Genomic DNA, 19,979 nt, shown 5'->3' with positions numbered 1-19,979 from the left:
GTGTTTTGGTTGGTTTGGTGTGTGTGCCTACAGCAGTGAAACAGCTGTGTATAACAAAATGTTCAGAACAATCCCCTGAGGCTTGAAAACTAATCTCCGACTGCTATGGATTTGCTGAGTGTTAATACGATTTAAGCCTTAAAGTGTTAATCCTTATGACACTCAATGAATTTGAGGTTTGCAGCATCAAATGTATATGTTAATTATCATCTCTGCTGCTGGACTCCTATATGAATTTGCATAGAAATGCTAAGAAGATGATCTATGAGGGCTAATTGTGGTAGACGATGTGGTTAGTGTGGTTCTTGGAACATTTATGAGTGGAAAGCTTCAGAGAAACTGGAGATGTTCTCTCACTTTAACTTGCTCATTTCCATTTTTTTTTACTTCTGGAAGGCGCTTGATGTGATCATCAGACCCTGACCTCACAGGAAAACCGAATGTGATGGCTGATTTTTAAGGTGATTGGAACAGCCGGGGTTTACATATGCAACCGTGCTCAGGGGAATATAAAATCTCCTGGAAAGGGTAAAACTCATCACCATGGTAACCAAGAAAGTTTCCTTTGTAACAAGGATTTGATCTCCCGGGTAAAAATCTGATTTGAGGTGGCACCATTTGCCTTGCCAACGTGATTACACAGTTGTTGTTACATTTGTGAAATCAGGAAAGAAAATCCTTAAATTATTTTTGCTGCAAATCCTTAACACTGTTGCTCAGTTTCCTCACATTTTTATAATTATAATACTGCATTAGTATTATTTTTCATTTAATACTGATATAACAGCCAGAATATGTCTGTAATTTCTCCGTAACACACTTAAGGTAAAGTCAGGTAATACAAAACGAAACAGCCAACTTTTGTTTTTTTTTTACTTTGTGAAAATCTCCAAACCCCTTTTAGAGATGTGAGTGGCAAGATGATTGCTTTTCTCCGAGAGTGCCTGGCCTGAAAGAAATTACATTGGAAGATACTGCAGCATGTAACAGTTTCTCTTTTGTTATTGTTTTTTAACCTTTCTTATATATCACCATAGCCTGACTGTATATAATACATTTTCACCCATTTTCACCTGTACCTTGGCAATATGTTACAATCTTTTTTTTTTCTCAACAGCTTTCAGCTACTGTATTTTTTTTTTTCTCCTGCTGACCTGTTAAGGGGATCGACCACAATGGCCCTGGGGTGTGACATGTTCCCTTCCAGCAGAGTCTTCCTGGTCTGCGAGGCTCTCTCCAGTCTGGCAACACTGATTGTTTTCCTGTAGCCATCGTTGGTCCAATATAAATTATTCCCAATCCAGTCCACCGAGATTCCCTCTACGTTGTCAAGTTCTACAACGGAAATCATAGTTATGTGTTAAAAAAACCTCGCAATAAAAAAAAAAACAAAAAAAAAAAACGAGGGGTTTACAATAGCTATACGACTCAATTAATGCCACATAAGGCTCACTAGTGTAACGTGCTGCAGACAACTAATTTATTCAATGGAAATGCCACTTGGACTTACCATCTTTGAGTATCGTCTCTCGGCCGCTTCCATCTATTTTTTGCCGCCCAATAAGGAAACTAGTTGTGTCAGCAAAGTAGATGTGTCCCAGTTCTGCATGGTAGTCAATCGCTCGAGGGTTAACCAGGTCCTCAATTGGTACCATGTGCTCATCACTGGACTTGATGTTCATATCCAGGCCTCGGATAACCCCAGGACGACCCTTACCGTAGAAAAGGAAGAAATCGTTTTTTGGCCCTACAAAGCAAAAAAGAAAGAAAAGAAAAGGAAAGGAAAGGAAAAAAAAACAGACAGACCACCTTTTTACTGTTATTGTCAATTAATTGGTCTAATTCATCAGTACTGATCACCGCATTAAACCCTTTTACCAGCTGCATTGTTCTTAGATGTTTGCCAGAGACTGGGCCATCCATTCACCTTAATGGAGCTAGTAATCAGTGCCAATGACTATCCCCCCCAATCACAGTCCTGCCTACAAAACTGCCTAAAGCGTGAGACAAGGAAAATGCTTGAGCAAACAGACAATTGCAATACTTACCTTGGCTGTGAACAGTGTTTCTGATCTAAAATAACATGGTGTCTGGGTAGAAAGGCAAACAGAAAGGCCTAGAAAGCTGAGGCAGCTCCTCGGAGGCCCGCCAGCCGCTCGGGGGACTGTATGTTCTCGAACCCTTTGGCATCCTCTGGAGAGGGAAGAGGAGGAATGAAGGAGGGCTTCCATTGAGAGAAGCAGACCTCTCCTCGCTCTCAGCCCCTACCCAAGAGACTAGGATGCTGGGGGTGAGGACCACACATGCCTCACTTCAATTTATCATTTTGTGAGGGAGAGACCAACTACCCAGGAGACAATTAAGCATTGCAAGAGACCCAGATATCAAACCCCACAGTGACTGCTGAATGAAAAAAGACTACCATTTAACACCAAATCTCATTATGCTTAGGGAGATGGAAAGCGCAAGCAAGACAGAGATAGCTAGTGTCATCAGAACATCTATGAGGGGGGAATAAATCAAATGTGTCATGCCAAGTCTCCCAATGCTTCGTTACCCCGATCGAAATGTGGTGGGCCCTCAAATTGTATCATCAATTTGATCCTCTGCTTTTATTGTCAACTACACAATGTCCAGCAATTGATCAGACCAACCTACAAATGCAGACAAACTTAAAACTTCATTATGGTAATAATCAATCAGGTCTGCCGCAGGTCGATGGCAGAATGTCACTTTAAAATGGGTCTCTATTCAGTAGGCCTCATCTTTATCCCTGTCAGTGTGAAGGCTGTGCATGTGTAGCACGCCCCCGGCTGTAATGTAACATATGATCTTCAAAGGCACATGACAATATCAAACACAAAAGCAATGCTGAACATCCTCTTCAAAAATAGGTCAGGAGTTCATTAATCGAGAACAGAAAATAGTGTCAAGTATAACAGATTTTTAGGGCAACTTCATTAAGGACCCTCAGGGGTCCCACAGGGCATATGCTAAAATAAACAATATAACAAACAAGTAGAATGTTGATATATAGGTTGGAGAGGAGGGTGAATCCCAAGACAACCAAGAGAAGAAATAAAAGTAAAATCAAAAAAGCCAAATTCAGGAAATAAAGACGAAAACTTCAAACACCCATGAACACCACCAGCACGGTTCAATGGTTCAAGTTCTCCATCTGGTTTTAAAGCTCCTAACAAAAGGTGATTTTTTGAGAGCTGGAAAAAGTTCAGATGAAAAATGGTCCATCCTGACTACCTGGCTGACTTTTTCAATCAACTGAATGATCTGAGGCAGGACTTCAGGGGTAAAATGAATAGCTCATCAGCCCGTTTGACAAAAATGAAGCACTGATTGTTTCCAATTACTGGATGATTTTCAGAGCAAGAACCATGTGTCACAAACCATCACTGTCATGGTCCTCGGGCCTCTCTGGAATGAACATGCATTTTTGTGGGTACCTGCGTGTGTTTTGTTGGTACAGGTAGAGCAGCTGATGTGGGTTAGAAACCTTTTTCACAGTGACAAAGTTGAGTAGAATGCCAACTGAGTTGTAGGAGTCATTGATTGTTGTCACAATTGATATGCCTCTGAAAGAGAGGTTCAAGGAGAAGCCACTGGCTGAGGTGAATGCTGAGGACCGAGCGACACGGCACAGATAAAAAAAAATCCCATTTGCATCAGACTGTTTCTTTGAGGTTGGCTTTTTAGTGATCAGCCTGTCTAGGGGTGAAAAGTTTGCACCTCCTCCTCTGCTACAACTTGAACACCTCACCGCCTCCATTAAATCTAAAGCACACCACAGAGTGAGTTAGACATTTCATTTGTTTGTTACTATAAAATACACACTGGGGTGTCAGTTTTTTTGTTTTTACTGCTGACTACAACATTATGCACTCCAAAGCTTAGCATTCCCTCAGGATGGGAGGTTGCAAAACATTTTCATCTTTAAAAGAAGTTGTAACTTGTAATAGAACTATAATAAAAAAACATTAAATCATGTTCATTAAGAACCGCTGCTGTAGAAGAGGGTATTGTGGAGTATGTTTTAGTATAGGTGTACGAATATGTAAAAAAATATGTACTGACTTTTACAGGACTTTCCATCATGGCCCAGGCTGGAGCCAGTACGACAGCGGCAGGTTCTGGATTTGTAGCTGCCACTCAAAAGACAGATGTGGGAACATCCACCTGGCTTTCCATATGAATCCAGTTCACAAGCGTGATTCCTGACTGTGAATAAAATTAGATAAGAAAAACCACCCTAGAATCCAGAGTTGCATCCTCATTGCAATCCAACACAAACAGCTCATGAGTCGGATAGATTCTGACACATGAGTGCACATGTTTACTTACATATTAAATGTCCATTACCTTTTGGCTGAGTGAGTTTGTGGTAAACACGGAGTCGTCTTGAAATCCCTAGGCTGGTTAGTGCCCTGCTCTCCGCTGTGATGTTGAATCTGTGGATCTGCAGCAGCTCTGCAGTGGAACTCCCTTTGGAAGGGTCAGAGTGGATAGCATAGAGGTAGTCCTCAAACACAGCTAATGAATAAATGTACGACACCTGGAAAAACAAGAACATGCACACTGCAGTTTAACATCAGAAACACAATTTAGAACATATAAACAAAACATATATATTTAAGGAAGGATTTTGTCTTTTCACATGCTTCGAGCATGAGGAGCGACAGTCTGTACATTTGGCAGCCCATGCAGGGTCAGAAGCTGCTCCCCACAGGGAGGCCACTGGCCCTGACATCACTGTCTCCATGCTACATTTAGCAGGCTGACACCCACACAGAGCGACATGGCTGGATGAGCTGTGTTCACAGGAAGTACACCTAAGCTCACTGGCCCACACCTAAACAACAGGGGCACCAAGAAACCTGTGTCTGTGTATAAATAAAAAAATAAATAAACAAACCACTCAACCGTCCCTCTCTGTGGAATTTGGCCTGAGCACTCTACTTTTACCTGGAAACATAATTTTTTAAAGCACTATCACACACACTACTTCAAAAGGTGCACATATAGGTGCAGCTATGAAAAAAAGAAGAAAAAAATAAAAGAAATCCATGGAATTAACAGCTCCAAAGAACATTTTGTTTTCCCTTTGTTCTCTTGCAACTACACCTCTACGGTAAGAACAGCAGCAGAAAAGACCGTTCTTATCTGCCCCATTTCTTTCAACATAAAATACATGGAAACAGAAATGCACTATAATTCTGCAATGCTGCACAGAGCAGCAACTCAATAGAGAGAAAAAATGGTCAGAAATATATTCAACATCATATAGGATGTACATTAGCATTGGCTTGACCAACTGAGCAAGCTAGCTTCTATAAAAAAGTGTTTACCACTTGGACGTTTTCCCTTTTATTGACTGTATAAACTGAATCATGGTCAATATCATTCTATCTCTTTGGGCCTTTCTAGGGCCTGCTGTAGAGGAGCTTGCTCACTGCATGATACTACCACTATGGTGCTTCACAGTTTCTCTGATGATGTACAGTGTTTTATGTCTGCCAAAAAGCTATATTTTGGTCTCGTCACACCAAAGAATCTTCTTCCAGTTGACCTTGGAGTCTACTACAAGCCTTGAGGGTGAACTTGGATGGCTTTCCAATAAAGATTTGACTGGAGAAGAATGTGGACAACAGCTGCTGTACACAGTCTGGCCCAACTTCAGTCTCCTTCAGAGTAGTTACAGGTGTCTCAGTCGCTGCCCTCACTCATCCACTCGTTGCACATCAGGACGAGCTGCTCTAGAAAAAAACGGTACTGTCTAAACATGTTTTTTTTTTTTTTAGGTGGACGGAAAGAATCAACCCGTGGGTAGTACAAATAGTGCAATGTCAAATTAGAAAAAAAAATAATCATAGTTTAATCTAAATGATACATGCAGTTGAAATGAACTATACTTGGGAAAACAGCAATGTCCTGTATAAAACTAAAAACACAATAATAGCAATAATAGCAGTAATATTGATTTGAATATTGAACCCATGGCATTAAAAACACATACAATGCCCAGCATCTACTTTTGTAATGCAGATGCAATGACATGAAGATCCTCTAATGAGCGTGCAGGCAAATGAATGAAGAAAACTTGTGCAAAGAACACCTGCATACACAATAAGGTGCTTGATATGTATGCTCTCCTTACCACATAGAGAGTGATTATCTAGTCCAAGATGGTTGAAAGGGTTTTGTAATGAATAATCATAATATGCGATGAAAGGCATCGAAAGTGTACTACAGGAGAGAGACTATTGATATGCTCATTTACAGGACAGCCCCACATGTGGCTCAATTCCTTCGATTTAATACATCATCCATTCCCCATTCAAAAGACCCTTTACTATGAAAATGAAGAGTGAATTATTAACTACCTAATTATTAACAAGCAGTGAATGTACCACCTGTCTTCCAGTGATAAGCACGTAGTCTTAAATCAGAAATGAACCAAGAAAACCCTTCTCATGTAGCAATATCAGGTAAAGAGGGGGGCACAATGCTGATAAGAGAAGCTTGTCTGTTCTCTGTTCAGATTCTCACTGACGTTTGTCCGAGATGGGGAGCTCATGGAAGAGGAGCGCTTTACAGAGAAATGTGACACTCACTTGGCTCCCGTGGATAATGGTGTGCCTGTTCTTGCCATGGTAATCCACAACATCGATGTAATCCAGGTAAGCATCTGCCCAGTACACCAGCTTCTTGATCACATCCAACGCTACAGCCGTGGGCAGCTCAATTTTATAATCCACCAGCCGGGTCCGGTTGGTTCCGTCCATGTTGCAGCGCTCAACCTTGGCCACATTCCCATAGTCAGTGAAGAAGAGCATTCTGTAGAGTAGAAAAGATTAAATGATTAAAAGCTTTGAAAAGATTGTGGCAGTGAGTCTCTTCCTTTTCAGTTGCTCTATGGCTATTGACTTATTATGTGAGTACAAACATGCCAGTTATTGAAAAAGCTATAGAAACGCAGACCATTCCCTGACCAGGTACTTGAGTTACTTATTATTCACCCGACTGCAGGTGGGCACCTAGCTACATTAAGCCTGACTGTTCACCATATGAAATTCAACCACTCCTGTTTATTTTCCTGCCAAGGTCAGTGTGGTTATTCAAGAATAATAGCATGCATTAAACCATTTTGAAGAGATGAAAACACACATCATGTAGAAGTATGTTTGTATTACAAGAAATTATACAGTACATGAATTAGTGGCCTTACTGTGGAACACAAGAATGAACATGTCTATCATGAGCAAATGATGAAATACAGTTATTTTTATCAGAACTACCAACTACCAAACATGCTGTTAACAGTTAATTTCTTGCCCGTGTTGTGTTGTAATTAAATTATAAGCAGATATTTCTAGAAAAACATAGCTGAAGATTATAATACAATGCTAAAATTACCATAAGGCTCACATAATAGCTAAAAACTAAGATTATGTTGCAAAAAATGAAACAGAATAAATTTCAATTTCTAAAAAGAGCATCAGACTGTCTTTAAATACATTCTAACAATGTCCGTATAGACTTCCTCTCTGATGGAATCCCATAACCTGGAGGCAAATGCAATAAAAGCAGCATCTTTCCACTTTGTTGTAATATTGAGGACATTTAGAAGGCGTGCTGCAGAGGTCCTCAGGGTATGTGTAGACATAAAATGACAGAGAATGTGTGATGCACAGAAGAGACAGGCCATTTAGTACCTCAAAACCACGAGAAGGGCTCGAAAATCAATTCTGAAACATGCAGGGAGCCGGTGTAACTCAAGGAAAACAGGTGCTAGACGCAGTGAAATTTGTTTCTTGCCATTGGCACAAATACGATCACAAAATACCTGTAATGTCCTTTAACTAATGTAGGAGATCTCATCTCTGAAAGTTTTGAGAATTGCTCAGGTCTGCACATTCAGTAATTAACATGGAAGTCCTGCCACGCTGTCTTGCTGTTACTCTGTGAGGACGGAGCTCTGACAGCTTCCAGTGATAACAAGCTGGAGCCCGAGAACGACGGGAAGCCAACTTAATCTGCACAAGTCAAGCCAGGGGAGAGATGGACTGCCCTTTGAACCTTAGACCAGCCGGTGCAGAAAAACTGTCAGCGTCAGCAAGGAACACAGATCCCCAAACAGGTGCACCACCACGTGGCATATCAATGAACGCTTTCTGGGATTAGGATGGTGCTGATGCTGTACTTGTGCATTCTGCGGCTTCAATGAGATCCTCGGTGGATTCGGGAAAATGAGCCCCATGATAAAATAAACTGCATGGGACCAGTGGAAAATAGGAGACATGGCTACAACTGGCAATCAATGAATAAAGGCTATATTCCCCAAAGCGTTTTGTCAATTTCATGCAATAGCAGTATGAAATACTTGATTTTTATATTTCAGACAGCAGTGCAGTTTTACAACAAACATCTATTGTGGCTCTTTCTGAGGATATTAAACTGCTGTTGCAATCTTTTCTGGGAGACAGTCCCAACGTTTACATACAGCTGAAGCCTCAAAATGTTTTTTTTTGTTTGTTTTTTTTTTGATGACAAATGACATCAAGGACCCTTCATTCATAGTTACATACAGTCTATGGACTTAAAACTGCCATCAATCCCACCACTGTTTTTGTCCTTATCATTCTTCATTGCCCTGAATCAGTTTCTATTTTTAAATATATATATTTGATATATATATATCAAATATATGTCATTTGAGGAGTTATTGGCAATCTACATGAACATTTTTAAACCCTAGATTAAGTGACGCATATGGTTGTATAATCATCTCCTAAATATCCAATAATAACGGCATCAGATCCAATAATTTCCATTTTTATCATGAATTCTTCTATACACAAAATTGTTTTTGTTTTGTGATTGTCCTTGCATTGTGTTTGTAAAACTAAGAACATTTCTGACAAAGTATTTCCGTCATCCCAAATGCCAGCATCATACTCCAGGCAGCATTCACCAAAGCTATGCAAGCAACGGATTTTCAAAAACAAAGATGCACTTTGCTATTGTGAGTATATACTAAACATAAAACATGAACTAGAATGGAACTCACAGGAAGCTAATAAAAGTTTTAGCTGATAAACAAACCCTATCATCCATCAAACTGTTTTTCAAAAATGTTTTTTTTTTTTTTTTTTTTTTTTTTTTTTTTATCAAAGAAGAGGCTGTCCATCAAAAGACATCCCTATAGCAATTTAAAATGCCCCAGTAAGAGAAGCACAGAGACAAAGAGAGTCAAATAACAATAAAAATGGAGTGCCAAACCGGGGCATATTCTATAAACACTGTTCCTCATGCTGTGCTGATATCTAACACCCCCTGATTTCTTTTGTTTTCACACCATCGCTCCAGGCTGACAGACCTCTCTCAGGCTCAGTTCTTCAGAAACATCTGTAACGGTTTCTCACCAATTAGAGCCAGGGAGAAGACCAGAAACAAAACCTTCTGTCTTATACAGTCAATCTAGCAAGTAATGTGCAGACCCAGCTCCCATGTGGGTCAGAAGACACTATATCTATAGTACCTTCCTATTATATGCATTGTATATGCACTATATGTGTGTGAGTTATTTGATTAAAACAAAACCACTGAACAACATCAGCCACAATGACATCACTGGGAGCCTGCTTAAACAGGAAACCTAATCTTGTCCTCAAACAGCTAACATATATTTAATAAGAACAGAAAGACGCAGCCAAGCAAATCAAAACTGTCCATGCCATTAAGGAACCAACAGCTAATTATTTTGATTAGACTCACTGGCTGAACAGAAGCAGCTGTATAAAGTGTACAAAGCTGAAGTCATGCAACCAGTGATGTAGTTCTGCTTGAATCCTCAAATTATTAATTTGTCAAGATATGAGGTTTATAATAGCTCAGTGTAGCACATAGTTGTGAGATTTGTTATCACCACTGAAATTCCAGCACTGCAACCCATCCCCACTAAAAAAAAGACAGGAGTGGTACATGTTCAGCCTTTGTTTCCCTGAGAAAATGGTGTGGGAATATGCTCACTTTGTGTGTGTGATCTTCAGAGACAAAAATCCTGTAATGGACAGTCCTGCAGGGGCATTTTCTTCTGTGGGATGTGGGATGAAATCAGTGAATACAAATGAATGTCTAGACAGTTGAAGCTGTCTGAAGCATCTAGCAGCTATTCACCAAATTACACAACTCCAAGAGAAAAGGGGCTGAGTGGAAGGACAGGGAAGCATTAAAATCCCTTCATTGTTTCAGTCACATTTCTCCCAACAAGTCAGCTGTTATGAATAGTGAAATGATTTTTTTTCCCCTTTTCTTTTGTTATTTTTTTTTTTCCTTTTACAAAGGATATGTGATGATAAACGGGCCCTGTGGAGCTTTCAGAGAAGGTGTATTATCTAGGCTGCAGAATACTCACCCCATGAGAGGATCCAGAGCTATGCCTTTAGGATTCAGGAGGTCTAGCTGTAGGATGGTAACACAGGTTTCTCCACCACGGTCACACACAAATATCTTGTCAGTGACACGGTCAACAAAATAAAGGTTTCCTGTCAGCCAGTCAATGGCCATGTGTTCCACATCTGCAAAGGAAAAAATGGGATAACCAATACATGTACTGTACATTCATCAGTTTCAATGAGATAAAAATCATGGCCTGGCTATAATATTATATAATACTGCCCCTTTAAATTACACTGTGGTCAACAATTTTAATTGCTGGCAGTTTCTTGAATAATTGCATTATGTGACACCTCCGCACAGATAATGAGGAGTTGCAGGTAAGAGTGTGAAGGAGAGAAAGGACAGAGAGAAAAAAAAACAGAGGGAGGTGTTGTGTGCCTCAGTTGAAGCACTCAAATTTATCATAAAAGTGAGAAAACAGGAAGAACTAAACGAGAAAATGAAACGGTGTACTGATGTAAACATACGCTGCAAACTTTGTTGTGTTCTGATTTCCTGTTCCCGTGTGAATCCACGCAGATTTCGTGTTACAGCGCATCGGAGTTGCCCAGAGGACTCCGTGGACAGGGCCCAGCACACGCTTTCCTGGTTGTGCTGGAAATCCAATGCCAGTGTTCCATTTACACTCAGAGACCTTAGGGGCTGAAGGCCTGTTCCATTTAGCTGGGTGAGGACAATGCGATCCGAGCCTCCAATGAGAAGTACTGGGCGGCTGTCGCCAGGATCTGGAGTTGAAGGGAAAATATGGAAATCCATTTTATGTGAGCAGCAAAATTACTGTCATTAACATTTAATAACCACCTCATTCAAACCTGCTGAACATATGTACAAACAATAATCACATCAATACAAATACAAATATATATTTTTATTACAAACAAATCTGAACCCACCTCTAAATAACTACAATTTGTGGATGCCAACAATCCCTTTATTACTCAGTACATAATTGCAGTAATCCATAATTCAGATCCAGCATGTGTACTCATCGATTCATACTTCCATTCTGAGAATAGCCCTGGAAACTACAGTACCGTGCTTGGTGATTTGTCCTCCCTCTCTGCACAGTTGGATAAGCATAATTACAAAATCGCTGTGTATTTTCTGGTGAGAATTAATTAGAGCCTTTTCCGAGAAGCAGGTTTACCAAGTTATCTGCATGAGTTACACAAAGCTCTATGGTAAAAGATACAAATATTAATAATATGATGATGAACATGTACCAACACTTCGAGTGAATACCCAGCGAAGATATCCAAAATAGTTGAGACACGCACTAATAAAGTGTTAGAGGTGCAGGTATAGGGAGTGTGTGTGAAAACCTCTCCTTCCTACTACTTAATACTTGCCATATCTATAATTTATGGCTGTTAATGAGACTCAAAGAACGTGAATACCTGCAACAGCAGACATCTGCAGAATAAAAACGATAAACAAACCCTAACGACAGAAAGTTGTGTAAAACTCCACACATACACAAATTCATTACATGTGCACACAGTAACAAACTATACAGGGAGCCAATTAGGAATTGGAAGAATTTGAAAACTTGATATATTAGATATATATTGGCATCAACAAGCTCCCTGATCAATGAGTTTGTCATTAAAGGTAAATTTCACAATGTGAGCAATAATTAAATGTATTGTCACCACATATAATAACAAATCAGTCATATAGATCAGTGGTCCCCAACCACCGGGCCGGGGACCGGTACCGGTCCGTGGGTCATTTGGTACCGGGCCGCACAGAAAGACTGAGCAAAACATATATTATTCATTATCTGAGTCTGACAGCTGTTTCATTTATAAATCGATCAGATTCATCCGCCTGTGCCTTTAAGCACCTGCCCAGACGCTTGTCTCGGTCACGGGATACGGCCCCAAAATTAAGCCCACAAGCAGCAAAAATAAATAAAAAACAAACGTCTTTGGAGAGCTTCTTCGGAAAGGGGAAAAGGCCTAACGAGGAGACAGAAGAAGAGGAGCCTACCCCTTCAAAGAAAAAGAAACCCGCATTTAAAAGACTATATCAGGAGTCCTATTTAAAATACGGATTTATTGCAACAGGTGATTCTCACACACCAAGTCCGCTCTGAGTGATGTGGCCACAGACTCGCAAATGAGGCAACGAAGCCTTCAAAACTGCGAGACCGAGCACCCTGCATTAAAAGACGAGCCATGGAAGAAAACATGAACAAGAACGACTGAAGCAATTAATGACGGCCAAAACAAAATTACGGAGTGGACTGGACATAAGAAACACACTTCGGGTGTCATGTCTCCCATTATCCCCAGATGGGACCGCCTCATTGCTGAGAAAGCTCAAAGGCTCCCACTAATTAAGCATAAGAGTAAGTCGTCTCTTTATGCACTTTTTTTCTGTGCCGGTCCGTGAAAGTATTGTTTTACATGATACCGGTCCGTGGTGCAAAAAAGGTTGGGGACCGCTGATATAGATCATATCATCATATGTTCACTAATAAATGTCACTATTGGGTTTACACTTCACAATACCATAACATAACATGACACGTCCGCTTTTATTGCTTTGGATAAAGGAGGACGTGTCATATATACTTGATTTCAGTATGGATAGTAAGATAAGATAAGTATATATTCCAAATGCTAAGAACTGTAATAATTAGGAAGAAGATGCTACCCAAACCTTTTGCCAAAGATTCCCTCGACCATGAAGCAAAATGTAAACACTGTGCAATGCAGCAACAGTTCAATCAAAAACATGCAGTCTGTAAAAGTAGCATGAGCTTTAACTCAGACAAAGCAGATCTGACTTTTTCCCAGCCCATCCTCATGGAAGGATAGCCCATGGTAAAAGTGAAATAAGCTGCTTTATGGGCCTAATTGAGCGTGCACATACTCTGACATCAGGTTCACCTCTGAAAAGGGCCCTTATTTATCCCAATCTTCCACACAAGTTCAAGTCAAGGGCTACTCTCCTAATCTAGGCAATAAATCAGAATGTCTGGTCACATAACTGCTAGTGCTGATACATTTTCTCTCATACCAGGGGGTGGGTGGGGCTTTGACTAGACAGTTTGATAGAGGTGGGCTCAGTTAGTGTTCGAGGCTGGCACTATTGCACAATTTGTTTTTGTCAAATAGTCCTGAGAAAGAATAAAACCAATGATGAATCGATCCTGAGTATGGTCTTGGTAGAGGAAGCCTGATGTAACCTATTGCTCTGTGCCTAGACTTTTGTCAAAAAGCTATTAAAACAATAAATAACAAGATAAACAATATATTACATACTTTTCTGTAGCAGTGTCTAGCTAAATGGACAACATAGTGGGAACATGGTGACAACAAGAGAGGATGTGACTTCTTAAAGCATGGTGAAAAAGTGGGGAAGAAGGCCTGGTCCACAACAAACGACACATAAAATCTGTAATTCTATTTTTGAGGCAGATCTAGAGAGATTCCTCTAGCAAACTGCCACACTCACTCTGACCTGGGTTTTACTATTTCCAGCCAAAGATGGAAGGTAAACCAAAACTGGAAACACCTTGTTTTTGGCTCCCGAGAAAGCCTCTGTAATGTAATGGGATGCAAAGTGAGTGCTTCTGGTGAACTGCAGCGGCCTAGTTCACCAATTTCTGCAGAGATAGCTGTGTGGGAAGCTGACAAGTGGAGTGCTCCTCCAGCAGAACAACACAGTGGTGATCACTGCTCGTCCACCCTGCCCTATTCGGCTGATTTGGCACCCTCTGGAAACTACTGCCTGTTTCCTCTAGATGAAACAGAGCTCATAGGTTGCCATTTTGAAAAAAAATAAATGCACCTTTACTCCACTTTCTAGAGGTCCAAGAGTCTAAAAAGGCATCTACAGCTAGTGTGTACATATAAGAGGGGACTATGTGGTAAAATAGATGTGCTGGTCTGTCTACCTTCAGCCATGAAGAGGCTTTATCAATCATCTCTGTCGTGTTGTTTCATTCCAATAAACATGTGCAGCTCGTTTTTCTGCTGCCACAACTTTTTCAAAACAAATGTCTGTTAACTCACTCAGCAGGAACAAATTTGCTTGGAACAGTGTTCTTTTTGATGGTATTTGTTAAAACATTGCCTGCTAATAAATTCATATTGCGGCTGTCTGATAAAGGTGTTTGTTTGTACCATGCAATCACCCCACACCATCACTTCCAGTTTTGTATTTGAAGAACATTATCAAGCAGAAATGAAAACCATCAGGGTGTTTTGGGATTTATGTCAGAAGTACAAACAGGAAAACATTTTTTTTTATAACTTTCACTTTAGTTTGAGCCAAATGAGATTAAATCAAGATTAAATCCCTAAAAAGAAAAAACTGTGCTGCAGAGTTTTAACTTCGATCTCGCACTCAGAGCGTTAATATGTTTTTCATACCCTGCTGCTCCTCATCCTCTGGCCTCTGAGAGCGCTATCGAAAATTTATATTCATGAGCTTTTACAACTAATGGTAACCCCATAGTTATCCTCGTACCACTATCACTCTCTGCTAAATTAATATTAATGCATGTGAGCATTGGGTTCAGTTAAGTTTATGGGTAATCATATTCAGTTTATTCCTGGTAGGACACCAGTCACAGTGATTAAAAGCTACAACGGTAGAGTTTTTCTCAACAAGGTGTATTAGGCCTTCGGCTACTTTCAACCCATATATGCTACAATGACAACACCCTAAAAAATTCACTTCACTTTATGTTTAATGCATGATGAAAACATATGAAACACAAGGCTAAGCTTGTTTACTTGAAGATGGGTGGACCACCAAAACACAATCCCACTTTTGTTTGTTTAATTTTTAAGTAGGCTGTTTTACTGACTGGGACAGATTTGTTACCAGCATCAGGAATTAACATAAATCAGGATGATGTTGGCCATTGTCTCGGTACAAAATACTCCAGACTGCGCCCACTTAAAAATTTCATGCTCATTAATTTTATCATTACGCTGGCCTGACCACATCTACCTGTTCCCATGCGGGTGATGGATGTGACCGTTGCTAAACCACATTAATCTAGCCCTACCACTTCTGCTTGAACACCAAGGTGATGATAAGCTGGAATCCTGCTCCGGATGAACAAAACCGCCCTGTTTATTATTAGAAATGAAACATACATGCTATGCAGATTACGCTGTTTCCCCGACGCGAGTGTGCCGCTCACCTTGTTTGGCTTTGCAGGATATTCTGTCAGGCTGCAGGATGTATCCTTCTGTGCAGCTGCATCTGTATGACCCGTAGGTGTTCGTGCAGGTTTGGCTGCATGCGCCATACATGGCACATTCATCATGATCTTATGGAAAAAAAGGAAGAGAGTCATTTGTAACAAATTAGGTGTGCTCAAACATGACCCAAATACATAAAGTATACTTAATGTGGCCTCACTCTGGTACCTCAGGCATAATTACTTTTATAACCAATGAGCCTTTTTTGGAGCTGCAGTACCCTATAAAGTGCTCCGTCTCATGTGTCCCTCAACAGAATCAAACTCTGAAAGTGCTACTTTCTATAAACTCTTTCATCAGCATAATTATGCAATTTTTATGCCATGTCTTTGCTGGTATGGTATATGTTTAGAGTCCAACTAAGACGCTACAACTCCAGAGGCATTTTTGACAGGAAAATCCTGTCTTCCTCCTTAGCTGTCGGAAACTTTGCCTGTGGCACTTATAAAGAGACAAAGGACCCACAGAGAAAATGTGTGTTATGTATACATATGTGTGTGCATGTATATGCGCTGGGAGTATAATGCCCTGTGCATGAGGCCTTGCCTGCAGACAGATGGTTCTTATATACCCGGCAACTCCTGCTTATTCATCTGAAAGAAGTCTGGCCGAGGGCAAAAGGAGAGATTTGTGTGGGGAAGAGAGAGGGAAAGAGGTGTGTGTGTGTGTGCTGAGGCCCCCACCAGCGTTGCAGAATCCTACCTCTGCAGCTCGTCCCGTCCTCGCCGACCTCAAAGCCGTCAGCGCAGAAACAGAAGGTGCCGTTTCTCGTCATGACACAGCCGTAGCGGCACCGGAGCTCATGGCAGGCTGACAGGAGCTCTGCAGGGGGAAGGAGAAAAAGAAGACTGAAGAAACGAGTGTGTAGAAGGGTCACTGCAAAGGGAAATTACTTTTTCATTTCGAAAATTACTTTTTGATTGTCATCTTGTCACAGCTCTTTAAAAAAAACAACAGCTTCCATATGTTTTTGATAAAAGTTTATATATTGTCAAATATGTCTTATCTTAATGTTAAGTATGGGATCAATACAGGGAGGAAGTGAAAAAGAAATGAGAGAAAAGTCATAAAATTACTTTTATGAAAAGTCAAACAGAATATGCAGAAGAGCAAAAAGTCAGACCAGCGGTAAATTGTGAATTTCACAGATTCCATATAAACTGTGACTGTGCAGTCTGCACAATAATAATGTATTACCAAGCCTGCTTTGTAAAAGTCCTTGAACTGATTGATTGAGTGCCGACACTGTTGTTCTCCATGTATTTTCTGAATATTGCAATTGGTTATGACGCTGTGTATTGCACAAGAACTGCTAATTACACCATAATGAACATCCAGCCGCACAAATGAATAAAAGTGGAAAGTATAACCTTTCAAAACAAAGCTTTAATGTTGCACAGATTGATATGTCACCACTGAGCATTAATTAACGTCAGTTTACGACCCAAAGATAAAGGCTTGTATTGACTGTCCTTGCTCTTTTCTCTGCTAACCATTTCAAGACAGCAGCGGCAGACCACATCATTTCTTGACAGGGTGTATTTACATTCAATAGCATACTGGGATTTAAATGACAATCAAAGCTTCACTTCTCATTATTTTCTGAATGATGGTTTTTTGGTTTTAATATTTAAGAGCTGGAATTATGTGATGTCAGTAGATCACACACTTTTAAACAGTTATCAAGTTATTAGAAGTCATTTTTCATTACAGTATTGAAACGTCATTCAGCTCGCTGACACATGAAGATAAATGGTGCAGATGAATTGTTTGGAGAACAATATATAAATCTCAGTGAGCTCTTGACGGAGACCAATATGTGGATTGATAATCATAAGAGTGTGTTCAAAGTAAAGGAACATTAGTATTAAAAAAATAATTGACTGATTAAATGGAAACTGAAGTGTGGTAAACTGGTGTTCCTGTTACCTTTAACAGATTCAGAGAGGGCTTATGTGGAACTACACGGCTGAACTTTTGGTGTGTTTGGTTTCCATATAGCCCCCAGAGGAAATATGACTGACAGGCAGTTGAATATAAAATGACTGAATTTTTATTTTAAAGGGCAAACATTTTTTGAGGTGATGGAGAGTAAGCAAACACAGTAGTATTAAAATGGTAAATGCCCAGTAGTCTTTGGACCACAATGACCAAAGAGACCCTGCCTATATATTTATTAATACCCACAGAGGTGGAATAAGACAGGGGGAACAAAGAACTGAAGGTTGATGAATACAAGAGAATCTAAGAATAGTGTGTTGCTATTCTCTGAGTATATGATGTTAATACTGCATGATAAATACATTAGTCTTAAGTTCACACTATATAAGTCATCATCAGGCCATGACAAAATCTTAAAACATCATGTTCATTGATGTTGATCCTGTCTGAAAAAAAAGAGGCCTGTTCACTGTTAATGCATCGGATGCTCACATACTATATTGTTGTTGTTGTTGTTTCTGCTGACCTGTGAAGCGTTTGGGAAAAAGTTTATGATTTGGCTACAATAAATCCTTTCATCATATTCACCACCAAAGACCTCATTGTTGAGGATGCCAGGGTTATTGTTCTGACCTCAGCAGGAACTTAAAAAGCTTTATATTTTATATTTGCAGTGCCTTATTGTGAAACTACACAGCTATTATACAGTTTTCCCTTTGAGACTGGGCTGGCTTTAAGTAGCACAAAGTAATCTTTAAACAATAACAAAGGCCTAAAATGTAGTTGTTGTTATGCAAGAGTCAGTGTTTTAAATGGTATCTTGAACGCTTAAAGCCTAACATTAAACAGCTGTTTTGAACAATGTTAAAAGGAGCTTTTCAGGCAGTATTTGGGACAAACCATTCTCTGACTGCTGCCAGCATTTAAACTGCAAAGATAAAACTGATTACTTACAATTTCACCCCACCTGAGGCAGTCAGCCGTTGACAGGCAACCATCAGATATTAGCACTATTACTAAGAATTAGGAAACCCTATTTCTTACAGGTTTAGCTATTTAATATATGCATTTGTGACCTGAGCAGCTACTTTACCAAAAGTATTTTTTGCTCATTTCCAACAATTAAATTAATTACTTGATTCAATTCAAGTACATACAAATAAGATTAAATTAGAAGACAGTCATTTAGATCATTCCACCCAAAACATCCCCCATTAACAACATGATAAGCTTACTTCTACCATAGGCAACCCCATCAATAACCTCCATGTACCGGTATATTATTCAGCACAAAAACATTGGTTGTACTCTCTACAAACATCACAGACTGTTCACAGACAAACACAGTATAACATCCTTACACAGAACACACTCTTAGAAACCTAACAAGTTTAAAGGTGGGATCTCTTGTATGTCTGAGATGTGAACTGGCTGTGGGGACTCATGCTCTGAAGTAAGCCTTTTTTTAGAAATAAGTTACTGTAACAATTTCTAAAATTTCTAAATCTCATATTGACTTTGATCCTAAAGTTTGGATGCTGGGGGATATCAGCTCACTTTACAAGGTTTAACATGACTATTTGAACTTACTTGCAAGAAGTGCATCTAAAAAAAATCTGTTAAAACTGAAAAATCACAATCTTGGATCGATTAACTCCTAGCCTACAGTGCTTCTGCGTTCTGTGTGGGGGAAATATAACAAAATTTGATTATATCTGAGAGATCCTTATTGATTGAACTATCTGTTATTGCACAGTATATTCTGATATAAATATATCACTAAAGCCTTTGTTTAAAGTTTCACTCGAGGTTTGTGCTTTATAAAAGTATTTGTTTATATGGAGCTACCACCGAGAGTCAAACTGTAAACATCTGTTCTTTAAATAAAGCTTGTCAATACATTTAAAGGTAATTTGGTATTCTGCTGGCATGAATTTGAAGAAGTTTTTGTTTTGTATCTGTGGAAATGTTGAAAACAATAAATTCTATAGGACACAATGAAAACATGTAAGGTGAGGTAAAGAAAAGTTCACCAGATCTACAGTACTCATATTTTTCTATATATTTGTTATAAATACACAAGCATCCACAACAACACACCGCTGCCAATTTGAGGAGATATCCATACATCCAAAAAGCCCTGTCAACTCAATTTGACAAGAGGCCATTAAAGTCTTATCCCCTTAAAGTGAATGTGACAGTCCCCGGGTTAGCATTTCCTAATGTGGCCATTTTTTGACAGATGATACAGTCACCCAAAATTGCCGGCCAGCTCAGCTGGGCCATCCGGAGCAGATCCCCGCTGGGTCCTTGGCTGTAATAACATGACATAGGGAG

The 19,979-nt window shown here is 39.8% G+C and overlaps 1 protein-coding gene across 1 annotated transcript in view; it reads right to left on the bottom strand.

Moving 5' to 3' along the window:
* The window catches only part of lrp1bb (low density lipoprotein receptor-related protein 1Bb), a 239,100-nt gene that overhangs the window by 119,505 nt on the left and 99,616 nt on the right, over window positions 1-19,979 (bottom strand). Inside the window, exons 4-12 of the mRNA XM_028393416.1 lie at window positions 16,404-16,523; window positions 15,641-15,769; window positions 10,941-11,198; window positions 10,430-10,592; window positions 6,627-6,849; window positions 4,375-4,567; window positions 4,090-4,233; window positions 1,511-1,747; window positions 1,155-1,335 (exon numbers count right to left, since the gene is read on the bottom strand). Coding sequence (XP_028249217.1) covers window positions 1,155-1,335; window positions 1,511-1,747; window positions 4,090-4,233; window positions 4,375-4,567; window positions 6,627-6,849; window positions 10,430-10,592; window positions 10,941-11,198; window positions 15,641-15,769; window positions 16,404-16,523 — 1,648 coding nt within the window. The remainder of the gene's footprint in view (window positions 1-1,154; window positions 1,336-1,510; window positions 1,748-4,089; window positions 4,234-4,374; window positions 4,568-6,626; window positions 6,850-10,429; window positions 10,593-10,940; window positions 11,199-15,640; window positions 15,770-16,403; window positions 16,524-19,979) is intronic.

The sequence above is a fragment of the Parambassis ranga genome, chromosome 21 (assembly GCF_900634625.1).
Source record: "Parambassis ranga chromosome 21, fParRan2.1, whole genome shotgun sequence".
Classification (NCBI taxonomy): Eukaryota; Metazoa; Chordata; class Actinopteri; family Ambassidae; genus Parambassis; species Parambassis ranga.
The sequence above is the reverse complement of the archived record's forward strand: the minus strand, read 5'-3'. Positions and strand labels throughout refer to the sequence as shown.